General features: G+C 37.1%; 2 protein-coding genes across 2 annotated transcripts; one reads left to right on the forward strand and one right to left on the reverse strand.

Moving 5' to 3' along the window:
• The first annotated feature begins 1,207 nt into the window (after nt 1-1,207).
• LOC102623233 (uncharacterized) lies at nt 1,208-13,309 on the forward strand. Its single transcript, XM_052441807.1, is given in 17 exon segments — nt 1,208-1,550; nt 2,308-3,029; nt 3,231-4,561; nt 5,128-5,354; nt 5,486-6,071; nt 6,173-6,254; nt 6,594-6,641; nt 7,066-7,308; nt 8,092-8,443; nt 8,546-8,705; nt 8,808-8,869; nt 9,167-9,261; nt 9,351-9,464; nt 10,160-10,225; nt 10,534-10,631; nt 10,963-11,378; nt 12,013-13,309. Coding segments are annotated over 17 exon segments (6,051 nt in total). The 5' UTR covers nt 1,208-1,273; the 3' UTR covers nt 13,185-13,309.
• Nucleotides 13,310-13,802: 493 nt separating this feature from the next.
• On the reverse strand, nt 13,803-18,453 carry LOC102622942 (uncharacterized). Its single transcript, XM_006472229.4, has 13 exons — nt 17,992-18,453; nt 17,634-17,805; nt 17,450-17,530; nt 17,200-17,282; nt 17,011-17,126; nt 16,760-16,870; nt 16,539-16,648; nt 16,043-16,334; nt 15,861-15,938; nt 15,670-15,720; nt 15,464-15,553; nt 14,549-14,626; nt 13,803-14,135 (listed from the first exon to the last, which is right to left on the reverse strand). The coding sequence occupies exons 1-13, from the start codon at nt 17,999-18,001 to the stop codon at nt 14,085-14,087; spliced, it is 1,323 nt and encodes a 440-aa protein (XP_006472292.2). The 5' UTR covers nt 18,002-18,453; the 3' UTR covers nt 13,803-14,084.
• Between the last annotated feature and the right edge of the window lie 1,343 nt (nt 18,454-19,796).

A 19,796-nucleotide genomic window follows, 5' to 3' on the forward strand; every position in this document is an offset into this window, starting at 1 on the left:
TGCACAATACCACTCTTTTATTTATTTATTTATTTATTTATTTTCCTCTCTTAACTTTTTAAAGTTATTAAAAAAAATTGATTTAATTATAAATAAAGTAAAACTAACGATATGACTGTTAACATTAAAATTTAAAATTCAATTTTAACCACTTATTAAATTAGGAGAGAATAAGAGGAAAAAAAAGAAACAGATCTAAAAAATTGAATTAATCTCAAACTATATCTTAATTTAACAAGATCTAAAAAAAAAATTCAAAGGAAAAAATAGTTAAGAGGATAGCATTTTTACTTTTTTTAGAACCATTATTTTAAGAAACTATTTTTTTTTTCACTTCAAAAGTGAGTCAATAAATGTAATAATTTTCATTGTAGAGAAAAGCACAATTAATTTTTCAGTGTAAAATAATTAATAATTAATTTTTGTCTTGAAAAAATAATAATGAGAATTAATAGTTCTTCAATATTAATCATTAGAACGCTTTAACATAGAAGTTATCATATATAGAATCTATATAAAAAAAATTGTTAAATAGTCATTAATTAGAGACAGGTCTAAAGACTAGGCTTTCCAACTATGCCTAAGTTAAAAAATTTATTAATTGAAGTATTATTAAAAAAAATAATAAATGCGACCTTTCTAAAATATGGGACGTTAAGTAATTGTCTAATTCACTTATGTTTAAAATTATTTCTACATGTATTATGATTTCACTGAAGCACTATCATGATTTCACTGAAGCTCTACTTTAAAATTTAAAATTTATGTTCATATAAGTAAGTTTAACAGAGAATATCTTGAGCTTGAAATGAGCTCAATTGTTCAAATGATATTATGTTTCTTATGCGGTTTGCCATGATGCAATTTAATAAACCATCTAGTCAAGCTATCTCATAATATTTTAAGCAGCATTTGTAATCGCAAAACTTATTGTAAAAGATAAATGTAATGACGTTGATATATATTTGATACATGATGCAATTTAACAAAACATCTAATCAAAGCCATCTCATAATATTTTAACCAAGATTAGTAATCTCAAAATTTATTCTTCCAAAAAATAAATTTAATGAGATTGATATAAGTTCTATGAATTTACTTTTTACAAATATAAGTTTTCGATGACTAGGCGTCGATCATTTCTGTTAGTGGGACCCATACGGTGGCACATGCGTTATTTTGATTCATACGAAGTAGTTGTAGTGCTGTTGGCTTCTCACACTGTCCGCCAGAACGCGTGAGGGAGGGAGATCTCTTCCCAAAAGAAAAAGCCATGGACACGGCCGAGCAGCCACTAAAGAAAAGAAAATTGTACGATCTCCCGCCAGAATCACCGAAACCCGTAGGAGAGCCTCAAAGCGACGTCGTTCCTCCACAAACACCACCTCCGCTCTCTCAAGATGAAATTCAGTCTAGACGAAGAAACGAAGACGAGATTCGGACCGTGTACGAATGTTATAGAAGACTCAAAGCTTGTATCGCCCAAAAGGACGCCCGTCGCTTGCCTGAGCTCGAACAAGCCTATCTCTCCCTCATTACTGCTTCTAGAGGTTTTATTTTCATTTTCCCTTAATTTTCTGGTTTAATTGATTGTCCTTTTATTTATTTTGTTAAATTTCCACGCAATTGGTTAAGCAGTGAACTTCATTAACCTTTTAAATAATTTGTTGTTGTTGTTGTTGTTGTTGATGATGATGTTTGATTAATATACTCACTCTAACTGAACTGAACCAAAATGCTTCAAAGCTGCCTTAGGGTTTATTTACTGGCAATATAAATTATGCTTCGTTTTCTTTATATAGGTTAGAACTGCAAAGATGGCCACTTTTATTGTAAATCTATTGAAATAGGAATGCAATTGATACAGTTCTAAGGAATGAAACTTTATAGCCAGGTGGCTTATTATTGGAGTGAGCAGCAGCCATGTTGATTGACCCGCTGCTGTGCACAAGACTTTTGGGTGGTAGCTTTGTTGACAGCTAATGTGCTGTGTTTTTTGAGGTTCTCACTGGCACTTGTTTACATCACATGAAATGAATTAATTTGCCTGAATAAGTGCCAGGTAGCCAATTTATTGCTCGACAGAGCCGGCTAATATTTTATGGTTTACCATCCTCTTTAGTATAGAGCTGGACCGACCATGACATTCAAATGTTGTTACTAAAAGTCTTGTAAATTGCATTAAGAATTTCTCATATAACTTGGAAGGGAGTTCTGACATTTTTAGAAAGATGCTAATACTTATACATCTTAAACATCTTTGCAGGCTGAGATTTCTTATGTTTGTAAATGCTGCCAACTTTGCAGGCTGTACAAGTGTGCAGCGGATAGTGGCTGATCTGGTTCCAAGATATGCATTGTACTGTCCAACTGCACTGGAAGCTGCAACCGAAGTTGTTATTTATATGCACAACTCGAGCGTGGCATTGATAAATAGAGGAGAGGATGCAGACGGTGTTGCATTTCAGACTGCTTCAGCTTGCATTTTTGGTCTAGGTGATATTTGTCGCACTGCTTCTTCAGAGGTACCAACATCGTCTGTCATCCGAGGCATTTGCTCTGCTGTTTTTCATAATGTGCTGGACTTCTTCATATCTTCCTTTGATGGAAAGGATATTATCCATACTGTTGATAAAGAGATCACGAAGATGTTAGATTCTGATGAAGTGTTTTTGGGGCTAAAGAAAAAGTTTTCAGATGAAGATGAATCTTCTTTAATTAAGTTGTCTAAGTTTCGTCTACTCAGTCTACTCCAGATTTTCTTCTCGAGCCCTAAAAATTTGCTTGCAGCCTGTTTTGAGCTCTTCAACCCTTCTGTACTGGAGGGAATTCATAAAGGACAATATTTTTTCAGTCAGATCACAAGTAGGTTTGACGATGATAATATGACTCATTCTTTCATTATAAAAGATGATGGGCCTAAATTTCCTGAAACAAGCACAAAAGGCAAAGAGGCTAGCAGTGAGCAACTAGTATCAGATGACAACCATGTAGGCACATCTGTTCTGAAGAGTTGCTTGTTGGGATTGGTAATACTTGATAACTGCTTCTTATTTCAAATAAATATTGTGCTATATACTTGCTCTTACTTTCGATACTGCACTGAAGGAGTATATCTTATTAGTTTCCCATAGTTAATGCAATGTGAATTTTTCTGGTTTATCTGTTGATTTCGAGGTATGTCTGTCCACTTACCTATGCTTTCTTCTCAATTACCTCGTCTTGTGCAGGCTCTTGGCAAAAATCCATCATTAAGAAGGTGGATGTTTTCAAGGTACAAGAAGTTATGTAACTTGTCCTCTTCTAATGCCTTACCAGAATTATCATCTGCTCTTAAAAGAATCTTTGAATCATTTTCTGAAGTGGCTAAGGAGGAAGGCAGTGAAGTTGATAGTGATGAGGATGATTCTGATCCATCGAAATATGCCAATCAGCAGTATTTGGTGGCTAGGTCTGCTAATCAACACGAAACCTCCAGGGAACTATCTGGTAACGAGAGTAATTCAAGAGTTAATGAGGAATCCTGTGATGTTAGTTTTGCTGACAAATTTTCTGGTCAATATCCTAGACCTCACGGCTCAGTTGGTCCTCGTGAAACAGATTTCCACTCAAATGCAGGCTCTAGTCATGATAGCGGATGCACTAGGTCAATGGAATATGATACTGGTGACCCTGGTGATTTCTCATGCGGCAGGTCTTCCATGCCCAGAGACTTACCCAATCCCCAAATGCTTTCACCTGCAGCCAGAACACCATTACACTTTAGGAATAATTCTTTTGAGGGGAGAAACCATTTTCCTGGAAGATCTTCTAGTGAAGGTGCAAGCAATGCATTGTTGTCTCCTAATCATCATTTACCAGTGCCATATGCTTCTACAACATCTCAAATTGTTTGGTATTTTGATGAGGATCCTGCTGCCATGGATATTTTCTCTGCTTCTAAGCAGTTATGGTTGGGCTCCTTTGGACCTGAAGCATCTGAAGCTCATATAAGATTTCAGATTGACGGATTTGGTCCCTTGGAACATTTCTTTTTCTTCCCAATCAAAGGATTTGCCTTAGTTGAGTATATAAACATAATTGATGCCATAAGGGCTCGGGAATATATCCGCAACCATTTTCCATGGCGTGTAAAGTTCATGGATGTAGGACTGGGAACTAAGGGGGTCATAAACGGTGTTGCAGTCGGTTCTTGTTTTCATGTTTATGTTGGCAATATCCCGAACCAATGGGCCAAGGATGAGATTTTGCATGAATCGTATAAAGTTGTTTACAAGGGTCCGTACATGGTCACTGATCTTAGTTGTGAAGGTGCATTACTGATGGAATTTCGCACTCCTGAAGAAGCTACCACTGCAATAGCTCATCTTAGACAGCATCGTAAGAGCAGAAGTAATTATTTGCCTCCGAATACTGGACCGGCTAATGCAGCAATGTCCCAAATTGATGGTGCAAGGTCTGTGCCTGCTGCTCCTATCCACGTTGACATCAAAAGCAACCATCTAGGCAACATTTCTGCTGGTGGTTTTGGATCGCCTCACACTGCCCCTTTCCATTCAAGGTCTTATTACAGTCTCTCAATCCTTGTAGGATGCATTGGGTTAATTTCATTATCTAGACACAGTTGTTACTTATTTTGTTTGCCTTGTCAATATTGTCCAGGTAATAGGTATCAAGGCTAAGTGATTGCATGCTGTCCTTTATTCTGCACTATTTTTGAATTTGACCTTGCATTTAGTGTGTCTGGAATAACTTTCAACCTTCTGCAGAATGATAATTTAGGCTTTTAGGATGATAATTGAAATATGCTCCAGAAAGTTAAAACTTTTTTGAAGGGAAAAGATAATGTTCTTTTCAGTCTGATGCTTGGTGATAAGTTGTAAAAGAGTGCCTCAGGTAGTCAAATGACTGAATACCCAGAACAATCCTTGATGTTTGATTCAATTTCATTTTAATTCTTTTCCTGTTCTAATGACTTTACCTTCCTTTTGTCAACCAGAAGCATGTTATTTGAACAAATTGAGGTTTCATTGTTTAAGGTAGTTGTATCCCGTGATGGAGTAATAGTATGTACATTATCACCTATTATCTCTACCTGATTATGAATTTTTACCTTTTTTTGAACAGTCAACCAGGATTCCACCATGCTACATCATTCACTGTTAGACCTGAAATTAGCTCAATGGAGCTTTCATCACCCAGAGTAATATCTGAGAATCATGGAGCTGCAGTACAGGATGGACATTCATTTCAGTCAAACTGGTCTGTTTCAGGTCGTACAGAGATGCCCGAAGCTGGCTTTAGAAAAATTGATGGCCATGATAGTAGCATAATGGTTAATCCTTCACAAGGAGGTGATACTTCGTTTAGAGAAATCTAATCTATACTTCATGTTGAAGTTGTATATTTGACTGATTCTATTTTAGGTGGTCATATTATCTTGGTGTGAAATAATTGACTTGAAATGAGATACATTCTGTTTCAGGGAACATGCCATGCTTACCTATGGCAACACAGGGACCTATTCCACCACCACAGCCAATCCAGCCAACTCAATATTTACATCCTGTTTACCTTCCTCCAAACAGTTCCTGGGATGCAGGAGGTTCAAATCATCAGTTGCCTTCAAACCCAATATCACCCAATGTAGTGCCTAATACATTTCATGTGAATGCAGTTGCAGCTCCTTTCATACCTCCTTCAGTGACTCCACTTGCACAAATACAAGGAGCTCCAATGCAGAATTATGACCAAATGTTTTCTCATCCTGTTGCACCACCGCATTTATCATCTCTTCCACCTCAGCCTGCAGAGCTACCTCCACTGCCTCCATCTCCGCCACCTTTGCCTCAATCACAGCCCCCTCTGGTTCCTCCTCCACCTAATTCTCCTCCTCCACCTCCGCCTCCTCCTGTTGTGGAACCAATGCAAGTGGAAAGATCTGGACAGTTGCTGCAGTATCAGTGGCAGGGAGCATTATGCAAAAGTGGTGTTCACTACTGCACAATTTATGCTCAGAGAGAGGAGTCTGATATTTGCAAGTACACACATGACATTTCAGAACCTGCAGAGTAAGAACTTGTCCTGATATTTTCTTTTGTATTTGATTGTACCTTTCTCAAAATAAAAACTAATTTCTAATAATTCTTTCTCTGGATAATATTTGATGCAGATGGCCTGCTAAATTAGATATGACCAAACGAACAGATTTTCGGCATGTCAAATCAACATTTACTAGTACCCCACCAAATAAAGTGAGTTTATGCGAATTTCTATGTGAACTACCACTCTCCCCCACTCCTCACCATCATATCTCTTTCTTTCTCTGTCATGTTTTGGTGCTTGGTAATGATCGTGTTGTCAAGTAAAAGTAAACATTTTCTTTTCATGCATAGGAAAGTGATTTGATAACCGAGTGATTGGTTGGACCCTGAAATCTGGTCAAATATATTTTGGAGGGCACACTTTTTCTTTATTTTTTTAAGCTAATTCAGTAACTGATTTCTGCTAGGTTGTTTTTTTGGTGTGAAACAGTTTGATGAAGTTCACTGGCATTATTACAATTGATAAATGTTTTTTGACGTTTGTTGCAGAGAGAGGTTTGCCGGCTGGTCCCCTCCTCTCCAGGAGACCATAAAGGCGTAAGTTTTCTCATTCATTTACTTTTTTGACATAGTTTATTATGCAAATATTGAATGCCTGCACAGCTGCAACCCTGCCTCTTGGAATCTTGGCTAAACATATCACAGCCAGTTCGACTAAGTATAAACTTTGTTTCTCTACACAGTTGTTACTTGCACCACCCTAGAGAGGGAGAGAAAAGCTTTTTGGAAATCATATACTGACTTTTATTTATGCTGAACGTGAAGCTTGTTTAAGAGATCCATCACTGTGGGGAAAAAAAAAAAAAAAAAAGCTTAGACATGTTATCCAACCTAGCCTTTTAATTATTCAGTTGTGCCCATAATCTCGGCTTAGTGGTTGAATCCTAAACCAGGTGATGAGATATCTGTCATTAACATTCTAATAAGGCATGTAGTGATTAATTAGCTCATTTGTTTGCAGTTTCAGGATTTTGTATCATACTTGAAGCAGAGAGAATGTGCAGGAGTAATTAAGATCCCAGCTGTGAAATCTATTTGGGCAAGGCTTATGTTCATACTGCCATACTCACAGGACATATGCTCTATGCTTTCAATTGCACCTAATTCATCTGACTGTCTCGTTGCTTTGGTTTTGCCTAAAGAAACAAACTTTGAATGGGTATGATGCTCATAGTATATGATGGGAAAGAAGCTTAGGGAGAGAGTGCTCATTCTGTTCGATGGGATGATATCAAGTGCATGATGTGGAAGCTCTATCAGAGATCAGAAGGGAGAGTTTCATTTCATGTCCAGTTTTGTAGTTAATTTGTAGGATCTTTTACCGAGATCAGTTCTTTCATATTTCGAAGACAAATGATTGTTCTTTAATCTTTACCGTTGATTTGAAGGTTTTGTAATGGTGAGCGTGCAAGTGTAATTCGGAAGTGGCCGGGTTAATGTGCAACGATTTCTTGTTAATTTTCGTAAACAATGCTATGCTGCTGCAATATTTTGATTTTAACAGTCAGAACGGAGTTTGTTTGGAAGTCTCGACTCCCGACATTTGATTTTGTTTATAGAAATACTATTGCTCCAATGATAGAACCGTATGATAGAATTAAGTAAAACGAAATTTAAGTTGTAATTACACCTCAATTTATAACAAACTTAAAGTAATTAACCACCCTTAATTTTTATTTATTCCTTGAAAAATATAAACTAGAGTGTGAACGAAAATTCAAAATATCCAATATTATTATTGTGTTCATTTTTTTTTAATTTCTTGTCTTAAAAATAATTAAGTTTATTCTTAAATAGAAGGGCCTCTTGGCCCGAAAGACAACTCTTCAGTTTCTTTGCACAGGGGCCACAGGAAGTCGTTCACTAGGAAAAAAATTCCTGTTCTCAAACTCAAGATCTCAAGGGCTCTCTGTTTCTTAATTGTATGCGTATAATTGACAAGGGGTTTGATAATTGATAGTAATCGAACATCATGTCGCAGTCGCAGCGCTATTGTCAGAACAACAAACAGGAGTATATCCCCAAAAACAATAAAAAATTCATCCCAAAAAACCATAACATGGCCTCCGCCACCACGACGCTCTCTAATTCCCTTAGAGAACAATCATCCAACGTCGCAGCTGCATCCGGCAGCAGCTCCACGTCATCGAGCAGAGCAGCGGCCCCATCTCCTAGTGGTAATTTCGTAAATTACTTGCCCCATGATGAAGCCGTCGCTGCTGGGCTGGGCGCCGACGAAGGAGGTCTCGATCCCGTCGAGTCCCAGAGAGTTGTGGATCTTTTGAACAGAGAGTTGTCCAGGTTGCTCAAATTAAACCCTAGAGATTTCTGGCGACAAGGTTTTATTTATTTATTTATTTTGCATTGAAACCCTTAATAGTCTTTCCACTTTCAATAGATCAATATTCTGACTGCTTTTGTTGCGTGTTTGATATGTGTAGTGGCTAGTGACGCGTCTTTGCATGATTTTTTGGATAGTTTCCTAAAGTATAGGAGCAGATGGTATGATTTTCCATATCGAGGAGCCAAGGGAGTAGTTGCAGGAGTCATTGTAGGGGAGGTAGAACTAAGCCGCCGTGTTTTTATGCTATTTTATCGAATGTAAGTCTCAGTTATTAGTTATGCCAACACCCCATTTGATTTTCAATTTTGGATCGTTTACTTATTGGTCATTCTTTTTGGGTGTGCAAATACGCAATGCAGATCTTCCAACAGGGATCCTGGTGCTCGTACTGCTGATAGCCTTAGTTCAAAAGACCATGCAGGTGGGTTAGGGGTTTCCCTTGCAGATTTTAGTGTGCCTCTCTCAGTTTATTTTATGTAGTTTGAATTTGAATGGATTTGATAAATGTTGTAAAGATGCTTACTAAATGGATCAATCTTTCAAGATATTTTCATTGGCTTTGTGTAATTTTTTGCCTAATTACTGTGTGTGAAAGTTATTTCATGGTAATGGTATTTGTTTGCTAAGTTACTCTGCTTTCTTTTGGAATTAGGATGATATATTATTTTGGTTTTGATTTTTTCCTCCAATACACTTTGTTCACTAATGCTGCATGTAGTCTTTTTGCAGGAAAAGAAGTTGCTTGACTTGCCTAAGCTTTTGGACTTATGTGCTATATATGGTCATGAAAATGATGATCTGACCAGATTGCTGGTAAGCATTTTTTTCCCACAAAAATTGGTCTATTACTAAGCTAGTAGTTCTTCTTGTCAGTTTCTTATCCATGTGCTTTTGTTTTTCAGGTTGAGAATGCTCTGAAAGCCCAGCCAAGAATTCGTGATAGTTTGTCTCGAGTATTGTCTCATTTTCTGGGTATTGTCCACACAATGCAGCAACGATGCAGTAAATCTTTGGAGGTATTATTTTAATCTTCCACATATGTTAAAGATTATTCCCCGTTCCTTCGGGAACTTTTCTGCTGATGTGGAGATTTAGTTGATGTCTTGTTAGTTCCTCATATAACTTGTATCTATACCTTCAGGCACTTGTTGATCAACACAAACTCTTTTTTTTCCTTTGAATCCATAAGTTCTGAAGGTAGATGTGTGAAATAATAATTTCATTACACACACATCCTATCTGATGGATACTTATTGAACCCATCCTCTCCCTATTTTTCTGTAGTTTAAGCAACTCTGGCCATGAACATTTTTCTTCATTCATCTTAATTGGGGGGGAGTTTGAGGGATTTACAGTGTATCCTGCTCATTTTTGCTTTGGGTTGGGCAGTCTCGTTGGAGTTAAATCAGACTTTTGGGGATTGATAATGTAAAGTCCATTATTATTAATATAAATACTCATAGTTTTCATATTAAAAAAATAAAAATGAAAATTAGGCCTCACATTGGGTCGCTATTAGTCATTTCTGGTTCATCTTGTTAAACTTTATAAACCTATCGGGCCAATAATTCTCTTAATAATACGCAATATTTATTATGCTAAAAATGCTTTTATGTTTATATATGATCATGCATTCTTGTTTTCGCTGATTTTCTGATTGTTCAAGTTTGGTGAAAGAGGTTACTTGCACTAATTGTGGCTTTGTGAGCAGGCCTTATTTTCCTCTGGAAGCAGTGAAGACTGTGGATCGAGTCGGCTTCATCTTGATTTTTTAGAGGCGAGTTAGTTTTCATTGCAATAGGAATCATTTAGTAATTTCTATGTTGATATTTATAGCCACAGTGGCTTCAATCTTTCCACCGCTTCCTTAGTCTCAGAGGGTGTTGTGTTTGTGTTTCTGAAACAATTAATGCTATCTGTTAAAATTTGAACTCATCTGATTATTTAACCTGGTAAAACATTTGTCTTTCTTGATGTTGAATCACTGTACAACACGTGGAGCATTGAAATTAAACATTAGTAATAAACCAAGTCTGTAAGCTGGATGCATGAACTTTACTATGGACTATTGCTTTACTTATTCAGGTGATGGACTTTATAAATGATGCAATTGTATCTATGGATGCTTTTGTTACTGCGTACAAACCAGCAGCTGTGTTCTTCTCAAGCCCCATTGAAACAAGGTACCTTTTCAATTAGTAAATTCTGAATCTATGTTAATTTGAAAATTTTTCCCCCCTCAATTATGAACCCTTGGTATGTTTAACTTGGAGTTCCAGGGGTTTTGAGTCTTTAATGCGGTGGACTTACGATTAAGTCAAGAGCTCAAAACTGGAAGAATGCTGAGTCACATTGGAACATGTATATATTTAAAAAGAAAAAAAAATGAAATAAAATAAAAACTTGGTTTGGCTGCATATTTGTTTGGAATGACAGAACTGTCACGATGCCTTTTTCTTCACAAATTTCTTGGAAGTATTGATTTAATCTCATCTCAAATTTCTATCAATGCAGTTATGGAAATGAGGAACTGCTCACCACCCTTGCGCAATTGCATGATTCATTACTTCCATCTTTTCAGCGGGGTTTCCGTATCATTTTTACAGCTGGAGAAGATGAAATGATATCCAAAATTGCTATGAGTTTGAAGATGTTATCAATGAGAATAGTCAAATTTGGTTGGAGATTGTTAGATATTTGCTACCTATCTGATGGAGTGTTTGAAGATAGCCTCCCGCTTCCAGCCGCTACAAAAATGTTTCCAGCCAAAGTTGAGGACCCCTTCATTAGGGCAGATATTTTGGTTCAAACTGTTAGGGAGATCAATGGAGTTTCACTACATGTTCAGGACCAAAACAAAGACGCATTTCTCGCAAGTGTTGAAAAGAATTACAATCTAATTAGTAGACTTGAGAATCTACAGGAAACTGGTAGGTGCTACTTTGACTAACTACATTCTTTATGCTTTACTCTCTTGTTATTTAGTTGTTACAAGCATTAAGCATGTCAAATTTTAAAATCAGAGGCCGTAAAAGCTATCAGTAGGAGTGGGCACAAAACCCGTTGCCCTAAAGAAAATAAAACCAAACTGAACTCATTTTGGTTTGGTTTGGTTCATAATTTTTAAAAATAACCATTCGGTTCAGCTCAGTTCGGCAGAAAAACCTAACCGAACCATGCTCGTGCCCATGCCCACACCTATCTATCAGAACTGGGTATTGAACTTATCCATAACCATTGAATAGTGGGTGGAGAACATTTTACCTTATTGGAAGATGAAAGCAAAATCATAGGTCTTTTACACAACAAAGAACCAGTATAGTCTAAGGCAAACTATTCTTGGTTACTTTAAAATTCTTCCAGTTCCTACTATCTGAGAATTTTTATTTTTGGAACTTTATTTAAATCTCAAACCCAAATCTTTTTATTACAAATGCAAATAAGGAACCCTCCATAAGTTTGGATGTTTGGTAACTATCTTGCATCACCTTTTGTGCATGATCTTAATTTCAGTCGTTCTCTAATATTGTTTAAATAAGTTTATGATGAACTTCCTTGGTGCAGGATGGGTGGTCATGGATGATGAACAATTTCAATATTTGTCTGGGATCATGATGTCTTCGAAAGCCTTTGCGAAGAAGCGACCCCCTGTGCCACCTCCAGTGACCAGCAGCAAGGTACAACTGGATGAAGATGCTGCAATTGTGGAATCTAAAATCAGTCAAATAAAGGACCTTTTTCCTGATTATGGTAAAGGGTTTCTGGCTGCATGTCTGGAAGTTTATAACCACAATCCAGAAGATGTGATTCAGAGGATCCTTGAGAACACACTCCATGAAGATCTGCAGTCGCTGGACACTTCTTTAGAGTCAATGCCAGTACCTAAGTCTGCTTCAACCCTAAGCAAGAATGACAAAGGGAAAGGAAAACTACTTGAACCTGCTAGCCATATCAATGTTGTTGCAGAGCAACAAATTAAAATCCCCGCGACATCTACATCTACGGTTGGGAGGTACCTTAGGAAGTCTAAAACTGACTTGGCTGATCCTAATACCCTTGATGCCAGGGATGAAGAGGATAATGAGAAGATCAGTGCTTTTATTTCTCAGTATGAATATGAAGATGAGTATGATGACTCTTTTGATGATCTAGGTCAGACTGTTGTGGAGTCAGGATTGGAGGAAAATGAGATGTTGGGTGACAGAATCAAGTCAAATTTGGGCAACTCACGGAGGTCAGATAATGAAGAGACTGCTCAGAGAGCTCCTAGTGCAAAATGGGGTTCCAGGAAAAAGCCCCAGTACTATGTTAAGGATGGGAAGAATTACAGTTACAAGGTTGCAGGTTCAGTTGCAGTTGCAAATGCTGAGGAAGCATCATTAATCACTCAAGCTCAAGAAGATTTAATATATGGCCTAGGGCGTGGCGGCAATCGTCCTCTAGGAGCAGTTAAAAAGCTAATGGAGTATCAGGAGCAGGAGCTGGAGCAGTCTGATGTCCCTGAGGTGGACGGGAGAGGGAATATGAGAAATGCTAGGGGTGGGTTCCGTGGGGGTAGGAGAGGAGGAAGAACGGGCTCTCGTGATGAACAAGAAAACAAATCTGAAGGTACTGAGATGGGAGGGCAAGGAAATGTCGGAAATTATAGGGGCAGGGGAAGGAGGGGAGGAGGAAGAAATCATTACAGGAAGGATCGGGCTGCCGGTAAACACTTTTCTGGATTGACTGGACCATGAAGTAAAAAGGATTAGATACACCAGTTTTCTTCTTCTTCTAAACATAATTTTTTTCTCCCCTTGTACACACAAGTATCCAGATCAAGTCACGGATGAGGTTGTCAATACATAAATAGTTTTTGAGAGCCCTTTATTGTCCGTTTTATACATGGAAGGTTGGTTTCTTTTGCCCTGACCAATAGGCCATTGTATACAGGGATATCGGGCAACTAGGAAATGAAATCCCGTTATCCAATTTGATTTGATCACGTACCTCGCGATACCTGGAGAGTTGGCAATTATCGCAAGGACACGTTGGAACCCAACCAGAGCATTAGTTCTGATCAGATTCGCCAGAAACCAGGGACATTTTCTCAGAACTGAATTTAAGAGAAACAGAATGTGCCAATCAACACTGGAGTTAACTCATCGGTATCATGATATGTTCTTCTGCACCTGTTCGAAAAGATGCAAAAGCCTTCCAAGGCTCAGTACGTAGAACATCGTTATCGTCATAAGAAGACATCGACTCAACAGGGAAAAAAATCGCGGACTATGTGGTACTGGAATTTTCATGCATTCCTGCAAAATTTTATCCTGGGACAGCTGTGCGAAAAACAAAGATAAAGGTAAGGAGAATTTCTGTAACAACCGAAAGATATCTTTGGGAATTCTAATTTTCCGCAAAGCCAGATTTTGGCTAGCGCATGGTTTTAATGATGTAATTAAATCATTTATTGCTTCAATCAGCAACAATGGGAACTACCAATGTATACATAATGCACATCTACAAGTTTTTGATCAAAAACCACCACCGACCCCACCAAAAACATTCCATCCATTTATTCAATTCGGGATTAAAAATGAAGCCTGCAATGTCCATAATTCCAGCAAATGATAGTGTGTTGATAGGAAACGCCCTTAAACTTCATCATCGTCCACATTGACAGCATAGTGCCCCACATTCCTACCCTGAAAAATCACACAGAAATTTCAGTTTCAGACAGTCCAGATAATGATAAAGAAATAGTATAACATTTCAAGCAACACCAACATATTTCACTGCTACCAACCACCCTTTGATGGCTTTTACTTCTGCAAATACTTGAGAAACTCAGTTTTAACACTGATTCAAATACTCTGGAATCATATCTTGTTCAACATTCACTACATTACTTCAGTAAGACAAATTAACCCACCAACTAGCTCAAGGACAAGAGCCCCCTAATCATGGAACTCTCTTTTAAATGCACAGTAGCTCATCTAGTGCATCTAAAATAAGCCAATTATTACTGGATGATTCTGGTAAATGTTTTAATTATAGGGCAAATCCACCTGTAAGGAACGAGAAAGCAAACATCTAAACAACTTGGGAAAATTCCTACCTCAGACAGCATCCGCTGCTTATTGAGCTTCTGAGTCCTAGCTTTGTTGACCACTGAGTTTGGCGACTTGTACATCCTCTGTCAAGCAGATATTTATAATATCATTATAGACACAGAAGTATCAGCAGCAAACTAAAGAACATCAAAGTAGGAATGCCAAGGAAAACCAAAACCGCAGAGCAGTCAATAACACATGAGTACGTAATCCAGATCCTCTCCTAAGTAGACCATCTAATTTTATAGATCAAATATCAAACTGAAAAGCACTGATTCTAGGAACTAGTTTACCAGCTTCCGGAGCACAAAATTATGTACTCGTTATAAATCAGATCAAGAATCTCATATTTGGATAGCTCAAACTCAGATATTTAAGACCTATTCAAACTTTTATCAAATCTCTTTCAGCTTGGGCAATAGCTATAACCAAAAATATTAACAGCAAGCAAATTCCAATATTTTAGACAAGCTCATGCTTCATATTCTCATCCATGAGCACAAGCAAAGCATAAATATATCTCTTACACCAATACCATCACAGATAATTTGTAAAGTGTGATAATCAAGATGAGGTGTGTAAGAAGCTTCCAATCTTGCCTAGTCCATTATTCATACAGTTATCTATCAAATTATCTGCAAGCTTAAGAGATATAAGAGTCTAAACCCTGACCAATTTTCCATTATAATGTAGTCAACTGCCTAAAGAGGCCAACTACCATACATTCCAGCTGAGTTGCTAGTAGTTTGGAGGGAAGAAAAAGAAAAAGAATATTATGAAATTTTTAAGTTGATTCAGCTCGGTATGCAACTAATAGATAATTTAAAAAAAAAAAATTGACCTTGAGACAGAACAGCTATAACATAAATCAGAGAGATGAAATCTGAACAAGGCATATTAGGGAAGAAGTATAAACATACCTTGTCTGTACTAGATACATGATGTTCAGCAACTGAAAGATACTTTCTTTTAGGAGTGAATCCAAAGACATCATGCAGGAATTCATTTTCCTGTTGGATCAAACAGAAATAAATTTTGATGATATTAGCGATAGCCAAAATGAAGCATTTATCATTGCTAATGGGAGTGGAGTTTTGAAAGTGAACCCATAAAGAAGATAACTCACCTGCATGTGCTTCACAAACCCTCCACCAAGAAAGTGCTTCAGAAAGTTCAGCTGTTATAAAATAATTGTTAGCAAGACCTCAAACGTTGCTAAGATTCATAAAACACTGCATGAAAAGGGGAAAGGGAGGGGGGAGAAGGGAGAGAAAAAAAAAAGGAGGCTATGATCAAGAGTAAAGCCGGAAGAAAAACCTGTATCAGTTGAGACCAATTTGAAGTCTTAAGGGATTCGCCACCAATCTTTGTTGAGGTTTCAGGACAATAACCATACTAAACAAGAAAGTGGAATCACTAAGAAGAGGTCCAGAGGCAATCGGAATTTCATACTAGCTTGATATCCAAGAGAGAAATCACAATAAAAAATAAGATGATACCTCAAGGAACTCCAAAATATCCTTAAACAAGTTCCGCTGGCTGGTAAGATCTTTCTTTGCAGAACCTTTACCACCTGCTTCCACAGAAAGGTTTCTGACCTGATTCAGGATTTTTCCCTTCAATCCTTGTAAATGTATATATTCTTCCCGAGAACCATCATTAGAGCCCTTAGCTTCAGAAGAGAACTTCTCTAGACTTCCTGTCTCAAGAATTAGTGCCAATGCTTCGCCAGCAGCAATGCGTATGGATCGGTCATCCTTGTCTAGCAGAGTAGAAAAATATGAAATGGACCTGCATGATTTTTCAAAATATAAGTTTGCTTTTCTTTGTCCAAACATTCCAGCACCAAATTCTGGCTCCAGAACCTAATAATATCTATCTGCCTCTTCAAGTTCAATATCAGACAAAGTTCTAGTACCAACTTAAAGACATTAATATAAAACCATGCATCAATTGATAGAGCAAAGAGGCAGAGAAGAACAAAGGGTTACTTACTGCTGCCACTTTTTGGAATCAAGTGAACATCCGTCCATTGTTGTGAGAAGAAATGACCAAGCAGACACCATCGCTGTTATAATAGGTGCTGAAGGTCTGGCCGCAACTACCTATAATGGAACAACATGATTAATAGTTTCCCATAAGCCCACAATCATCAAAAAATGAACTGCAAACAACGGTACCATATCAAACGTAAGAAACCAAGCAACGAAACATACGTTGGAACCCAGCTTTGGATGAACAATTTGCCACATAATTTGCATTGTTCTTTCTGTTTCCTCTGGATCATTTCCACCAACAAAGGTAATGACAGCCAAACACTCCAACAGCTGAAATCATAAACCACATTTTGAATAAATATGGGGTGAGAATTACCATGCATAAAAGTAGCATGTGAAATTCATAAAAAAGCCTTGCTATTAGCAAGCAGTTGAATCTAGACCTACTGAGATGTCAACATGATACATACCGATGCTATCTTTGAGGAGTCAAACCCTGATTTTAGTGCCTGGGAAATAGGGGCTACTGATTCTTCCAAAATTTCACGAGAATTCTCCCCATAACCAACAGTCAAAGCCAACAGGCCTGAAGAAAGATAAGTTGTTACATAAAAGCAACTTGGATTAAGCAAAAATATCAAGAAGGCTTAAAAGCTAACCAATGGCATGGGATGCTAAAGCTATCTCTCTACTAGATCCTCGTTTGATTGAACTCAGACATTGGTGGAGTAAAGTAGCAAATCTACGCAGAACACAACAAAATATGCGTGAGAATCTAAACCAACATTGATGTACCAGAATTTATAAACTGAATATAATAATTGAAAAGAAATAAAACGGCATTGAATTTCGAATCGGATTTTATAAAATAACATTCATATCAAATTCTAATAAGATTGCAAAACTTACTTCTTTTCAACAAATTGATGCTGCAGGGTGTTATTGAAGGCCTCAATAATTGATGACAAAGCTTTCTCTCTTGTGGATCCCCTATATCCAATCAACATTAAAGTAAAAACAAAGCATAGCATAGCACAGCGTATCTCAATTTTACCTAATAATATCTGCAAAATTAAGAGAAAGAAATATGCACCTTTTCTCATACAAAGCATCTAAGGCTTCGTCCAACAAAGTGTCTTTCTCAAGCTGGACTTCTTCAGTACCGGACACCGACATACGATCGGACCTCATCGTCGACGTCGAACTAACACTACTATTATCATCGTCGCTATCTAACATCGCCGCATTTTTACGCTGCGAACTACCTGCGCCATTGAATTAAATTATTCAGCTCAATTAATTCATTAATCGATTACAAATTGTTAAATTAAATTAAATAACAGCACAAATTAAGAAATCTTGTACGAAGAACCCTAATTAATAAAACGTAGGAATTAAATTAGCAAATAAATTTCAATCAAAAAGACAAAATAAGACGAGAGAGAACTCACGCTTTCCCATCGGTGGCGGCTGCTCAGTCCTTCGATGGATGGATATTTTTTTTTTTTTTGGTTGTCAGAAAAAGTTAAAACGTTGACTGAGAAACTGAGAATGAAAAGAATCCGAAAACAAAACAGAACCTAAATTTATTGAAATGACGGAGGAATACAAAATCAACAACAACAATGAAAGTGAATCGGAGGAGGATAAAGCCATTAAAATCTTTATAGAATAGAACGGAATCAGCTAAAACGAAAGTTGAGGTGAAAAAAAAATAGGGAGGCTTAAAAATGAGGAGATCACAGGCGGCGAGGTTACGAGCGAGGAGAATTATTCATATTGGGTGGTATGGAATATTCGGTGAACGTGTGAAGGGGCACAACTAAATCAGTTGTGTGTCTACTACGTGGACAATTCAAGGCCGTTGATTGTTTGTCAGAGGAGATTTGAGGGGCCAGTTGGTTGGGTGAAGGAGAGCCGCGAGTAAAGCGGGCAAAAACAAATGGCACGAGGAAGTAGGGTTGGCTGGTTCGCTGATTTTTAGGATGTGCGAGAAATCGGGTGCCGTGACGCAGTTATAGACTGACTAATATGGACTTGTGATGTGTGACTGCAAATTGTGGTAACATGCTTTGAAGGATGTAGAAAGTTTCGATACTTCCGGTTGTTTCTGATTGTATTCAAAGATTCAGGAACGATCTATTAGTCAACGGTGACCTTTTGTTTAATTTACATTTTAAGGATTTTTTTTTTGTATTACATATATTTCATGAGATCTCATGCGTCAGATTTCTTTTCATTTTTAAAGTGAATTTGTGAGTACTGATGTGGCAATTTTCGACGTTTTTGATTTGTTGCGGGCAAGCAAAAGGTGTTACTAATGTGACGCATGGCGTGAGGACTGAGGATAATGGGCGCGAGAAGAGTGAGTTATTATTATTCAAAGCACGGCCCTTTCAAAAAATAATAAAATTAAGGGTTAATTTTGTTCTGCCCCCAAATGTTTTAACATTTTTCGTCATGCACCTATATGTTTCGAAAATACTCACTCCACACCCAATTTCGTTAATTTGACCGTTATGTTTAACGGAGCTATTTGAAATTTAAGTAAATATGCGAAATACCCCTTATCTTGAATTAGAGAAAAATAAAATGAGATAAAATGTTAATTTAATAATTAATGTTTACATTAAAAAATTTTATTTAAAGGTAATTAATAATAATTCCATCAATTAAATTATCAAATAAATTTAATTTATCATCATCAAATAATATTTAGGATATGAATTTCTAAATTTACCCTTTGACCGTTAGAATAAACGGTCAAAATAACGAAATTGGATGTGAAGTGAGTATTTTTGAAACATATAAGTGCGTGGTAAAAAATGTTGAAACATTTGGAGGCAGGACAAAATTAACCCTAAAATTAACCCCAACTGGTTGGTCCTACAGATTCAATTTCACGCACAAAAATGAACGAGCAGCCATTAGCTGTCAAGCTCATCAGTTGCACTTGCATATGACTTTAAGAGTTTGTCGGTACGTTTCCAAAGCGTTTTATTGGACCGCAACATGTGGAAAAGCCCAGAAGAAGAAGTGCGGACCTTTTGACACCCCCCACTAAAATCCTTGGAGTATCCTTTTTAAAGGGAGAAAATTATGGTGTAACGGTAGTATGGTATTATTGTTATACCGTAGTTGAATTTTTTTAAAAATATTCATAAATTTGATAAAATATAAATTCGTATACTGAAATTAACTATCTTCCTTTAAAAATTCACTCGAAAAGTGTATTTATTTTAAATTTTAATTATAA

The sequence above is a fragment of the Citrus sinensis genome, chromosome 5, assembly GCF_022201045.2.
Source record: "Citrus sinensis cultivar Valencia sweet orange chromosome 5, DVS_A1.0, whole genome shotgun sequence".
NCBI lineage: Eukaryota > Viridiplantae > Streptophyta > Magnoliopsida > Sapindales > Rutaceae > Citrus > Citrus sinensis.

Bases quoted from the DNA above. Each gene is read 5' to 3' on its own strand.
- LOC102622942 (XM_006472229.4), bottom strand. The intron at 17,531-17,633 runs GTGCATATTTCT...GATTGGATATAG, and splicing joins GATGCTTTGTATGAGAAAAG to GGGATCCACAAGAGAGAAAG. The intron at 16,335-16,538 runs GTAAGTAACCCT...AAAATCATGCAG, and splicing joins GATTCCAAAAAGTGGCAGCA to GTCCATTTCATATTTTTCTA.